General features: G+C 35.8%; 1 protein-coding gene across 1 annotated transcript in view; it reads right to left on the bottom strand.

Annotated features, from left to right (window-relative positions):
- The window catches only part of prkcaa (protein kinase C, alpha, a), a 110,408-nt gene extending 99,042 nt beyond the window's left edge, over window positions 1-11,366 (bottom strand). Inside the window, exons 1-2 of the mRNA XM_073852673.1 lie at window positions 11,032-11,366; window positions 10,168-10,199 (exon numbers count right to left, since the gene is read on the bottom strand). Of these exons, the coding sequence (XP_073708774.1) occupies window positions 10,168-10,199; window positions 11,032-11,201 (202 nt within the window). The 5' untranslated portion in view covers window positions 11,202-11,366. The remainder of the gene's footprint in view (window positions 1-10,167; window positions 10,200-11,031) is intronic.
- Window positions 11,367-12,446: the final 1,080 nt, after the last annotated feature.

Raw genomic sequence — 12,446 nt, 5'->3', positions numbered from 1 at the left:
TTCGCTTCCAAACAAACTCTTGTGCGGAGCGTGCTTAGTCCAGCAGACGGCATTGCGTGTATTCGACTTAAAACGGCAATCAGCAGACCGATCAGTGAATGGGTACTTTGACGCCATACACCCACAGCACTGCTTTAAGTCGAATGCACATTTTCTTTTTGTTTGGAGTGTTCGGTGAGTTCCATCACGAAATATACGTCATTTACCCAACCAATTAGGTTGGGAACGTATCACTATGCCTTTAGGTTCGCTGTCAAAAATGCCAGTGTGAACGCTAAGCAGACCAGGACTAAATGTATCCTTTTTTCTTTTTGGTCTGGACCAAATGAACCAAACTACAAGTGTGAACACACCCTAAGAGGGAACCTACGATTAAATTAAAGAACTGTAAATAAATCAAAACAATGGAGAACAAAAATACCAAAGTAGTTCTCCTTAATCAGAGTAATAATCTGTCTCCTATAAAAAGTAAATATCAAATTAATTATTGACAGAAGTTATTACTCCAAAACATGTGTAATGTCATTAACAACAATTCTGTACTGTTAAACCAAATTGTTTCCAACAACGGATGTGTGACAAAAATACTTCTATACTTCAATATCAGCTAGTTAATTTTTCCAAAAATGCATTGTACTGTTAAGCTGCAAATTACATCACTGAATGGGAAACGCAACCCTGGATATCTCAAGGCTATGGTAAGTTGTTTTGTCTTTTAATGTCACTAGTGTTGACTAGTAAAAATTTCTTATCTAAACACTCATGTTATTTTTGTCATGAATTATCATAAAAAAGGAAAACGTACAGTTTGTTTTCTACTATAGTGCACTCCCCTGCCTCTTCTGTCTCTCTTTCTTGTATAAATATACACACTCAGATAGCACATATATATTTTTTCTTAGTCAGCTAAACAAAATACATTGTGAGAAAAAAGCACAATTTTTTAGTTGCCAAATTACAGAATTGATCGATATAGATGTCTGTCTAGAAGCATTGTCATCCACGCTCAGGTTCTATTTCACTGATTTGAACCAGACATAATAACTTTGTGAGTTGCGAACAGTCTTAAAAGACTCATGTCAATAATCTGGTAATGTGTTCTTAAATACTTAAGATTGGATCAAGCTAAATGCATCATAATGTCAGGTGTAAACAGGGCCAAAGAGTGAAAGAGACAGACTGCCTGTTTTGTAAATGATTGTGCAAAGAGATATGAACAGTGGAAGTATAATGTTGCAGTTCACCAGAAGCACATGAGCACATTTGCTTTGATGATCTGCTTTAAGAGGAAGCCAAAAGCCTTCATCTCTCCATTTGTTGAATTACTATCATGTTGTTATCTCCCATCAAAAACCCACCAACCACCTCTCTCTCCCCTTTAAAGGACAAGAATCCATGTTTCCCCATCAAATAATATTATCCAGAAAAAAAAAAAAAAAAACTACACACAATCATGGTCAAATTGTGCAGTAATTTAGAGTGGATGCATTACACGGCTAATGTGTTTGCACAGGCACATGCACCAGTGATATACACTAATGCAGAGCTTTGCTTGATCTGTGCATTTATAATGCGGCTTTCCCTGAAACACCCAACCCCCCCCCCCCCATTTTTACACTCATGTCTAAAGACTCTTCCTCACTGGATAACTCAATAGCACCAATGTTAATATCTGGAATGCTAATCCTTAGCTCTCCATGACATTCCCACTGCAGAAATGAAGAATGACTGTCTGTAGAGCCGCTGTGGATATTACAATGCATTTCTACAGACTGTGTTCTATAATGCTGTAGTTGTAGATCTCCAATGACCCAACGTAAAATCACAGTCACAACTAAGCTGTTTCAGATAATGGGGGTTGGGTCAGAGTAGGGGTGGGCGGTATTTTGAGTACAATATATTGATATATTTTTTTTGTATTCAATAGTATGAGGCAATACTGTCATATCGATTTACAGTGATTTGATTTGATAGCGCATCTGAAATATAGCAGAGCACATGGAGTTAACTGCTGCGGGGAAAGGGCATAATCCAATTTGTTTTATACACAAGACATGCTTTATATTAAGGGCTTTAAAATAACAATATAAGATATAGTTTACATGTGTAGTTTAAAGCAGCTCGCCCAGACAGATGCTCTGACAGAAAGGCTGTGAGTGCTGCTAAAAGCTACTTGTGCTGTTTAATGCATTTGAGGTGTGGCGTTTTCCTGAATTAACTTATATTTCACAGGTATATTCTCCATCTGTAAATATTAATAAGTCATGGAAATACTCCCATTTTGCTGTCGGGAATGGATGGACCTTCTACATGCAAGTCTCCATCAAACTTCCCATACTTTGGTGAACAAGAGACAATGTGCACATCAAACAGATGGAGCATAATAGAATAGGAGTGCAATAATTCTGACTAAAATATACATTTTGCTGATAGAATTGTAGTTGGCCAATGGATGTGCCATATGTAGAATTTTAAACTTACAAGTAAGTGTGTTTTTATGATAGCATTAAATGTAAAGTAAATTAGTCTGTGCTGTTGTTTTTATTTCGTTTCATTTTAGTTAAGTGAATTTAACTTAAAAGCATTATTTTTATTTTTAGATTGTAATTTGAAACTAATGTGCTTTTAAAACTTTTTTGCACATACACTCTTAAAGGGGTCATCAGATGCCCATTTTCCACAAGTTCTTATGATTCTTTAGGGTCTTAATGAAAAGTCTCTAATATACTTTGGTTAAAAAATCTCAATAGTACTGTAAAAAAAACACCCATTTTTGAAGAACATTTTCAAAATCTCAAGAACCTTTTTCCACTGTAAAGAACCTTTACTGCATTTGAAAGGTTCCATGGATGTTCAATGTTCTTTATTGAACCATCAATTCCAATAAAGAGCCTTTATTTTTAAGAGTGTAATATATAGTATAGCCTATATAGTTTCACTATGTTGGTTTTTATAGCCTTTATTGTGAACATTTTGTTTATTGGACGACATTGGCCAGGATGTGAACTAAAAGTTTTAAAGCAAATACAGTTTTTTATTTCTTTTAACTCAAATAGAAAAACATAAAAATACAGAGATATATACCGTATATTTTCCACCAAAAAACATAAGATATAATTTTTTGACCATATTGCTCAGGCTTAGGTCATAGCATGATTTAGTATTGTGTTCCATAATTGTTAATGGAATTGGATGAAGGTCTTAAAACAAAAGGGAATCAGCAATGTTAAAACTAACTTGGTACTTCGGTACCATGCTGATTTTAAAATTAACATTTGAGAGTAGACTCCAAGGCCTGTATAACACTTAATGATAATTAAAACCTTGCTTAATAATTTTCATTTTACAATTATGCTATTTATTTTCATTCTTCTTTTTTCCTGTTATAATGACAGAAAGCATTTTGAATTATCCATGTTTTTAAATTTCAGAAAACAACAGTTGACATCCTGGTTATAATATGTGGGCTATATTTTACTTAGTGTTCTGTTTAGGTATATTTTAGCTTCAGTTTTTGGTATTTTTTTAAGCAGCATTTGATATTAGATTTGGAGTCGATTATTTTTAAAGCAGTGTTGATTTTAGTCATTGTGTTAATACTTAATTTTACTCAGAGAAGTTATTAATTTTACTTATAATGGCCACACACAACACCTCATAGAACGTGCATCAATTCAATCAATCTTTTGTCATACTGGGTTTTGTGCCTCTTCTCTGAACTATTCCTAGGATGTTTGTCCCATTACAAGAAAACAAGTACAGGAAGTTCCTTTGGTTAATAATTATCAAATGTAAGTTGACCTTTAAGATCAACCCTTTGATGCCCTAGGCAAACCAAATTATTAATTTTAACAAAACATTTTCTCTCAGATACAAAAATGTGTGGATGCCTTTAGGTATGTTTCTGTTTCTTTCAATCTATCTGACTAGCTGCAAATGAAAAATGCAATATTGCAAATTACATCTAGTGCTGAGTGCAATTTAATGATAATGACATTTTTATGACTGTCTTTCAAAATAATATACAGCTTATGAACTTCATAACAAAAGCTCTTTTTGGGATAATCACATAATCCACTGATCTTTTAAGCACAGTTTATACCTTTTATCCCCCCACAAAACGAGTATCCATTAGAGTGAAATGTCCATATCAAAGTCTGAAATTCGATGGTCTGTCGGGCCTGGTGATTTCTCATTTGATGCTCTGCTCAAATAGAGAGGAGCTTTTCAAATGGTGTAAGAGAGGTAGAGATGACTGGCTGACTCTATAAACATGCACCATCCGAAAAGTACAAGCTCTCAAGCTCTTATCAGAGAGGATTGGGTTAAAGATATGAACTTGGCTGCCAATGCTGTTAATGCATATGCACCAAAATTAAATCAAAACATTCTTTTAGGCATTCTTTTTCATCACAAAATTTAAGCTTTAAAGCTAAAATATTTGGAATACAGAATTTGAGACAAAGTAACACCCTATTTCCTCTTTCAATACCTGTCAAGATTAACCTTATCTTTAATGCACTTTATTATTATTATTGTTATTTATCTAGTGTCTAATGAATCAGAAGTCTTACACATTCACAGAAAATAGCTTACTTCCATGCTGCAAAAAAAAAGTTTTGTTGGATATCAAGTAGACTCATGTGAAGCCCTTCTGCTTAGAATTTAAATGTGCTGCCCTTGTACCCTTTCTTCTTGTTTGTTCAATGTCTGTCTCTACGTAAATTAAACAAAGTATTGAGTTTTGAAATAGCACCTTGTGTGTTCTACAGAAAAAAGGCATGCCTGTTTAAAACGATATGACATTGAGTAAATGATGCAATTAAAATTTTTTGGTGAACTACAGCTTTTTAACACTGTCATACTCAAAAAAACATGCCTCTAGGATTGAATGTAAATGTAACTCAGCATGAAAGAACCTGCTTGTCACAGGCCCCCTCTTTCCACATGGCACTTTGCCAGCATTGACAATGCTAATGGGCACTGATCATGCATGATAAGACATTCTACTAAATTTAATATTCAGTAACAAAGCAACTTTATATTGCACTTTTTCTTTCAAATAGGTGGACAGATAAGACTACCCCCCCCCATCCTTGAGTCAGCAATATTACTAAAATTTCTATCCCTATTGTGTGCACAAGCAAATAACCACTGTGATCTTCAGAATCCGGATTTCCTCGAAACGTTGCTACAATTTTCCACATAATGGCTGTCACAATATTTATCGTACTGAGTTCATTTTATAAAAAAAAAAGAAAAAAAGAAAATGAAAAAATTGGTTAACCAATGCTAAAGGGAAGAAACAATACAGATTTAATTTTAAAAGCCTGAGGGCAGGTCACCTCATGCATGGCTGAAGGATTACCGCTTAAATATGGAGAAAAAAAAAATCTACATGCTACATTAAAGTGCTCTTAACAATTATCAACCTCAAAAACAATTGACATTGTTTTATCAAAAACAATGTCACTCGAACATAGCTTCTGATACTTAAATTAGTTTATGTCATTAGATCTTTCTTTCTATATGGCAGTGTATGAAAATGGTCTTCTCTTTGTCTTTCATTGAGAATTTTACTGAGAGCAGGGATTGGACATACTGCATGGAAAAGAAGAGGAATGCATGACTATAGAAGAGAAATTCAGGTGTACTGTGCTAAATGGAATGCATTTTTATAACACAAAACCGATATGAAAAAGGGTGAAAAATATAGGAAAGCAGTTACTGCAGGGGTCTTGAAGAGCAGAGTTGGCTCAAATTATGAGATCAACTGTATATAAATCACTCATTTTTAAGGTAACACTTTCTGTGAAACAGTGATACAGGCGGGTAAAGTTTCAGAGAGAGAGAGGCAAGAACCTTTCTTATCTCCTTTCAGCTCTGTAAGCTCTGTCAGTGGCATGGCATGAGTTTGATGGGGGTAATTGTGAATAACCAGGGAAAAGACACAAGAGAGGAAGCAATGGCTTGCCTTTCCTGTGACTGTCTTACTTGGCTGTCCATTTTTGGGAACATTCTGGAAATTGGCCTATAATGGGTCAGGCTGGGGGAAATAGATGTACTAATTACATACTAAACAACTCACCCACTCAGACATTCTGTTATCTGTGAGCAAGATTTTGTTTTTTTTGTGGTGAGCACTCAGCTTGGTGAAATTTGGTACACCTCCATATCTGTGACCATCGTGACACCTGCAGTGTTTACGGAACCGAGGATTTAATGACTAACTATCTGAAAAGAAGGCAACTACTAAAAATAATATTTGAATCACAGTGAGTCACATGAATTACACAAGTTATTAGATGAAAACCTGAACAGAACAATGTTTAAAAACTATAACTTTTTTATAAAATAATAGAGGACCCCTGAAGATCTTCAAGATAAATCAAGACGTATTTAAGTATTCGACCTCTTTGTCACGTATCTGGTCTATCCTGTCATTATGAACTCTTGCACCACACATCATGGACTTCATTTCCCACAAGCCACTGCTCTAATCACTGCATTCACCTGCTCTCACTTTACTGATTACTGGTCACAGCTGCACCTCATCACACTGTCTGCATTTAAGCCACTCACACACACAGCCACCTTGCGAAGTCTTATTGTTCCATTTGGTCGTAATTCTAAGCGTTTATCTCAGTGTTGGTTTATCAGTGTATGACTCTGGACTGTGTACCCCGTTGACGATTCCTGCTTCCTGCCATTGCGACCATTGCATGTCTATCGAACTGTTTCCCGGATTACCTACGTTGTTCCTGTTTTCTGGTGATTATTCTTGCCTGTCGACACTTCTCAATAAAGCCTTGCAAATGGATCCGCACGTCTCTGACTCCTCCTTGTGACACTCTTTATGATATGGCAAGTTTATTTCATCATAAAATATGCTATGGTAACTCCTAAAAAACCTGATATTTTATATTTATAGGTTATTATACTACGAAAGTGTTAAATGTTTGAACCTGATTGGTTGACGAACATTCTAAGTTGTGCAATTATTTTAAAGTAGTTCCAGGCAGTAGTTGTCCATATCACTTTGTTATTTAAAATGTCCTTACAGCCTAAGAACAAAAGAACTAAAACCCACAATGACACAGATCAAGCAAATGAATAAAGTAAACAATAGGATCAAAATAACAAATTATTACAAAGTTTTTGCCACTTAATTCCGCTTTATTATTTACGGAAAGCACATACTCTCTTTCCTATACAAATGCACACACATACAGGACGGGCACACACTCACACACAAAACACACATGCGACATGCAACTGCACACACCCAGAGCAGTTGGGTTTCAGTGCCTTGCTCAAGCTGAAGGGTCTAACCTCAGGCATGGTATTAAAGGTGAAAGAGAGCGCTGATCATTCACTCCCCCCACCAATAATCTCTGCTGGACCTGAGACTTGAACACGCAACCTTCATGTTACAAGTTGACAAAACCACTTCAGTGATGTTAATTTAAATGAAAGTGAAAAAGTAAAAAAAGAGAAAGATAGAAGGATTGAGAAAGATGTCTGCTAACAATATCATTGTACCATTAAGCTGAGAGTTGTCATTTTCCACCTGTTTTGAACCTGAAGCTTTCTTTGCTTTCGGTTTATCTCAGCAGAACACATGAGCAGAGCAGCTTTTTCATGAAAGCTTCTTTAGTGCAATGTTTTAATCAATATGAAGAAATGTCAAAACACATCAGAGACACCCAAGACATTAGTTGCAAACGTGTTTCTGACATCCGATTTAGTATCTTTTTAGTACAAAATTTTATTCTGCATCTGGGTGTAGGAACTGCTCTTGAGTTCACTTAAAAATGAAGATTGGTATATGGTTCATTTGGACTACTCTTAATGCAGGACCAAAGACAGCTAGGGCTGATGCCCTGCAAGTAGAACGGAAAACACATTTGTCATTTTAGTCTCTCATTTGGTATTGCCTAAATAAGCAGCTTGCATTCTTTCTGTCTCTGGCAATGCAATCGAAGTAGAAGGATGCACAATGTTGTGCTATGCATTTTAAGTTCTGGTACAAAAATTTTGACTCTAATAGTGATACTCACATTGATAATTCAAACAATGTGAAAAAAGACACACAGGGGCAGGGGCCTGAAATCAAAATTAGTTTGCCAAGCAAATATTAGCAGCTGATTCACTGCTGATGATCTCATGTCAAGAGCTCAGCTTTCAGAAATCTTGTTGTGTGGGGGGATCCTCAAGGACAAACATTTATGCACTCTGTAGATTGTCACGTACAACTAAACGATTCCCAATCAGAAAGCTCACACTGTCACATGTAAAGTCCCTATTAAATTTTTGGGGAATTTTCGGTAAAAAAAAAATCTAAATACAATTTCCATAATTTCTTCCTCACCCGTCGTCCACCATTAGTTACTCTAAAAGTCATGTATGACTGCGAGAGATTTTTGCAAGATTTCCCGTGTTCACAGGTTGTTTGTGAATGGAATTCGTTAGTGTGTGGTATGCTGTTTTGGTCAAATCATGTCACTCCGCACACACTATAGGAACAAAACTGCTAAATCCATGATTTTTTATCATTATGTTTCTGGTTTCTCACATTTTGAAAACCTGATAACATTTAAAAAATCCTGTGGGACAGTCTTTAGGTAGCTGACCCAAGATTATCTGATTCTTATCCTATATTTGCATGCCTTTCAACATATTAATTATCTAGGTAATTCTCAGTTGAGCATAACTCTGACAAAAATATATACAATTAAAATCAGTAGACTTTCAGAGACTTTTCAGAGATTTTGATTCAGGGTCCACTAGGTGGTGAGAATACAGTAAGCATGTCCATTCACACTCACCATCAATAAAGTATACATTTAAAAGGCTTGGAGTGGAACATGGAAAAAGAACTATATCTGGGCCTTAATGCTCAAAGCTCATAATAGTAAAATGTGTGTTTACATGCACTTTAAAGGTTCCATTGCAGTCTCACTAAAGCTGCAACAAAATAGTTATTTTAAAATGTCATGTTAAAGCACTAAATATAGGTGGAAATGGGGTCCATGTTTTGTGATTGAATCAATGAAACCACATAGAGAGCTAATGCTTGTGAATGTCCTAAACACTGTAAAAGTACTGTAAAAAAAGTACCTCTATGCAGTGGAAAAACTGAAATAGAAATTTACAGTAAAATACTATTAAATGTGGAGTATTTAGAAGTGGAACAAAAAACATTTTATAATCTTACAGTAAACAAATATATATATATATATAATAAATTCACATTGCAAGAAATCTCTGTGTGACAGCTCACATTTAATGGTTTTTCATTGAAACAACTGTTTCTTCTTCTTTATTGATTATATTATCGACTATATAAATTAGGGATACTCCTTATGAATTTTAAATTATGATACTTCTTAATGTTTAGTGTAATTATTTTAATATCATTAGTTTTACCATTATAGTGTTTTGTACCTTATTTGTGTTTATTGCATCTATATATTAGTATTTTTCAGATTTAAATTTCACATTCAAAAAGACGGACTGTATTATGAGATGTGTTAAGAACAGCTCACACAAGAAGTCACTTTCACTTTTCTGTTGGTCAGTGCAGCGAATTTGTGTGACCATTTTGAACATGAGCGAAATCTGCATGGTGAAAATTCTTGCCCTCATGGGAAACTGATTAAGCAGATTTTCTACTTGAAATTTCACAAAGCAACAGCAAATGTGACCACACATGTGAAATGTGGGCAAAAATTCAAAATTAAAAAAAAAAATCTATTCATTTTAAATAAAGCATGTTACTCAAAACAGGTGGTTCATATAAGTACCTTCCGTAGATTAACTGTCCCTCTGTGTGAGAGGCTTTTCACCGAGGTACCAAAGAAGCTATTAGGTTTCTGTTTTTAAGACAAGAGTTATTTAGCTCAAGGCTAGCTAAGGGATGTTTATGAGAGACATAAATCACATTTTCCCAACTAATTTAGGCCTTAATCACTACAAACATTGACTACTGACAACTACTACAATCTGCAACATTTGCTTGCTCTTTGGCATTCAACTGAGCTGATCATGTGTGCAAAGGAAACTCCTCTGATGCTGTCTGGTGTTTAGGACCACTTATATTAGGTTCCATAAAAGTGACTATTCAGAGAATAACCAGGACATGCAAATCCATCTATGGCTGCTTACCTTGGCACTGAAATCCTTGCTTCCCAAACCCCCTGATGAAGAGGAGAGAGAGAGAGAAAAAAACAATGCATTAGAGATCTGCCTCTCTAAATCCTTTAATGGGCTTTTAGCTATCAGTTCTCTTCCACTGAACAAGCAATCCCTTAATTAAAAAGAACATGAACAGCCATGGTATCTAATGTTTGATTTGTATCAATGTACATATAGGAAAACAATAAAAGGGCATGCAATTTCACAGTGACTTTTACAGGAGTCATAAATTTGATCATTAAAGCAGACCACAGCAGCATGTTCAAGAACTAAATAAAATTGTGAAATATTAAATACAAAAATGTAGTGTTACATTAATAATTTATTAATTCATAATTTTGATATCTCATATCTGAGACCCTAACTCTTATTTTAACTTTAAAATGTTACTAAATAAACTATCAACAAGTGTGAAGCAATGACTTGACTGAGCAGCTGAATGCCCTACTGTAAGCCTGGACAAACTGATCACGCCCAAATCATGGCAACCCTAGTAAACGTGAGGCATGCAAAATACGGCAGTAGTATGAAACTTAAGAAACTTTAGCGTTAGTTCTGTCCAAAAAGAAAAGATATTTCTATTACGAAAGTAAGTTAAAGCGCATAAGCTGTGTGAAGCAGGGTTCAGTGTGACAGTCCAGCAAACTCTAAACATGTGTTTTATTCATGTGCGTTCTAAACACAGCTGAAACAGAAACAGTGAGTTGCTTAAATCAGTGTCCCTATCTGTACCCCTTGGTAAAAGGCTAGCTGCAAGATCTACAGTAACACTGTAATGATCTTTAAAACTTAAACCGATGTTGCAAAAATTAGTGTGTGAAATTATCTACTCACCAAATAAAGTCAGTGCAGTGACTGCAGAAAGTCGGCTGCTTGAAAAACCTCGCAGTAAATTTGTGGTTTTTCACTTCATGGACGTTTTTCTGCCTCAAAGCACCTTTACGTGCGAATCGATTTGCAACGTCAGATGAAGATTGGTCGTTGCTTTGTATGACATCAGCCATGGCAGAAACAGGAGAGAATAATTCCCAGCAGAGTATGTGGAAGTTGCTGTCAGATAACTACAACGTTCTTTTTCTGCCGTGCCGTTTGTCCGTGTAGCGCAACAGTTGGGTGCGCGCGTGCGGAAAGGGTTTCTCTTGCTTTCGCCACAACTACTGTGTGACAGCTTCCAGCGAGCGCTCCGCTTCCTTCTCGCTTGAGGTGACGTCACTGAAGTGTCCTTCTGCTGGGAGTGGATAATAACGCTCGCCACTAGATCATGAGTCCCGTGCAATGAGCGTCATCCGGCGGTCAAGAAACCTGTCTGCAAGTTTCGGTGAGGAATCCACAAGATTATAGTTGAGTATAGTTGCTCTTTCTTGAAAGAAAGAGTTCTTTCAGACCTGTAGATCCTGAACTCTTCAAAATCTCTACATGTAATGCTCGGTGTTGTTCTGTGGAGGCTAGTCTTCACCATACCCCCAGTCCCAGTTTGCTTCTTAATTCGCCTAACCAGCAAGAGTGTCACCATGCAGAAAGACTATGCTGATAGACCAACAATCTAAGTAAAACACTTAGTAAGAAGCAAAGCTAGCTAAAGTGTAGGCTACAACACAATTTTACGCGACAGAGCATATTTGACAGGGATTGGGCTGTAGTGTAATCTGTTTTGACACCCAATTGTATTACTGAAATAAAGGGAAACACATTTTCTCTGCTTATTTTTTTCTGTATTGGAAAGGGCGATTTAATTTCACTGCATTACCATGTGGATTATGGTAAACGATGAGAATAAGCAAGGACATGATTGTGCGATATAGGGATAAAGAAAATAAAGTACAATTTTTGCTTTCTTGGTTGTTGTTATTCAAATGTAATTCAAATTTAAATGTATTTAAATGCAGTTTGTTTTATTAACTGAAATTGTCTATATTTGCTGAGAGGGACACTTTGATTAGGCAATGTTTTTCATAAACATTTTTGTTATAGCCTACTGGCAGAAAGTTGTTACAAATATTTTGTTTTGTTTGTTACTCACTTAAAACAAAGAAAGAAAAAAGCCAAAAATCTCAAAATAACTCCTTGTTGCAAAACATCAATAAGTCGCAACAACATGAGCAGAATTAAGTGACAAAATCCCCCAATTTGGAAACACTGCAACCGCTAGAGTTTGGGGTATGGCTACTGTAGCAGGATGAGCCATATGGTGTTGTTTAGCTGGTGAAGAAAAAGAAAGACATGCTTTATTTTTGTAGTTCTGTCAGGTG

The sequence above is a fragment of the Garra rufa genome, chromosome 12 (assembly GCF_049309525.1).
Source record: "Garra rufa chromosome 12, GarRuf1.0, whole genome shotgun sequence".
NCBI classification, from domain to species: domain Eukaryota; kingdom Metazoa; phylum Chordata; class Actinopteri; order Cypriniformes; family Cyprinidae; genus Garra; species Garra rufa.
This window is presented reverse-complemented; position numbering and strand designations above follow the sequence as displayed.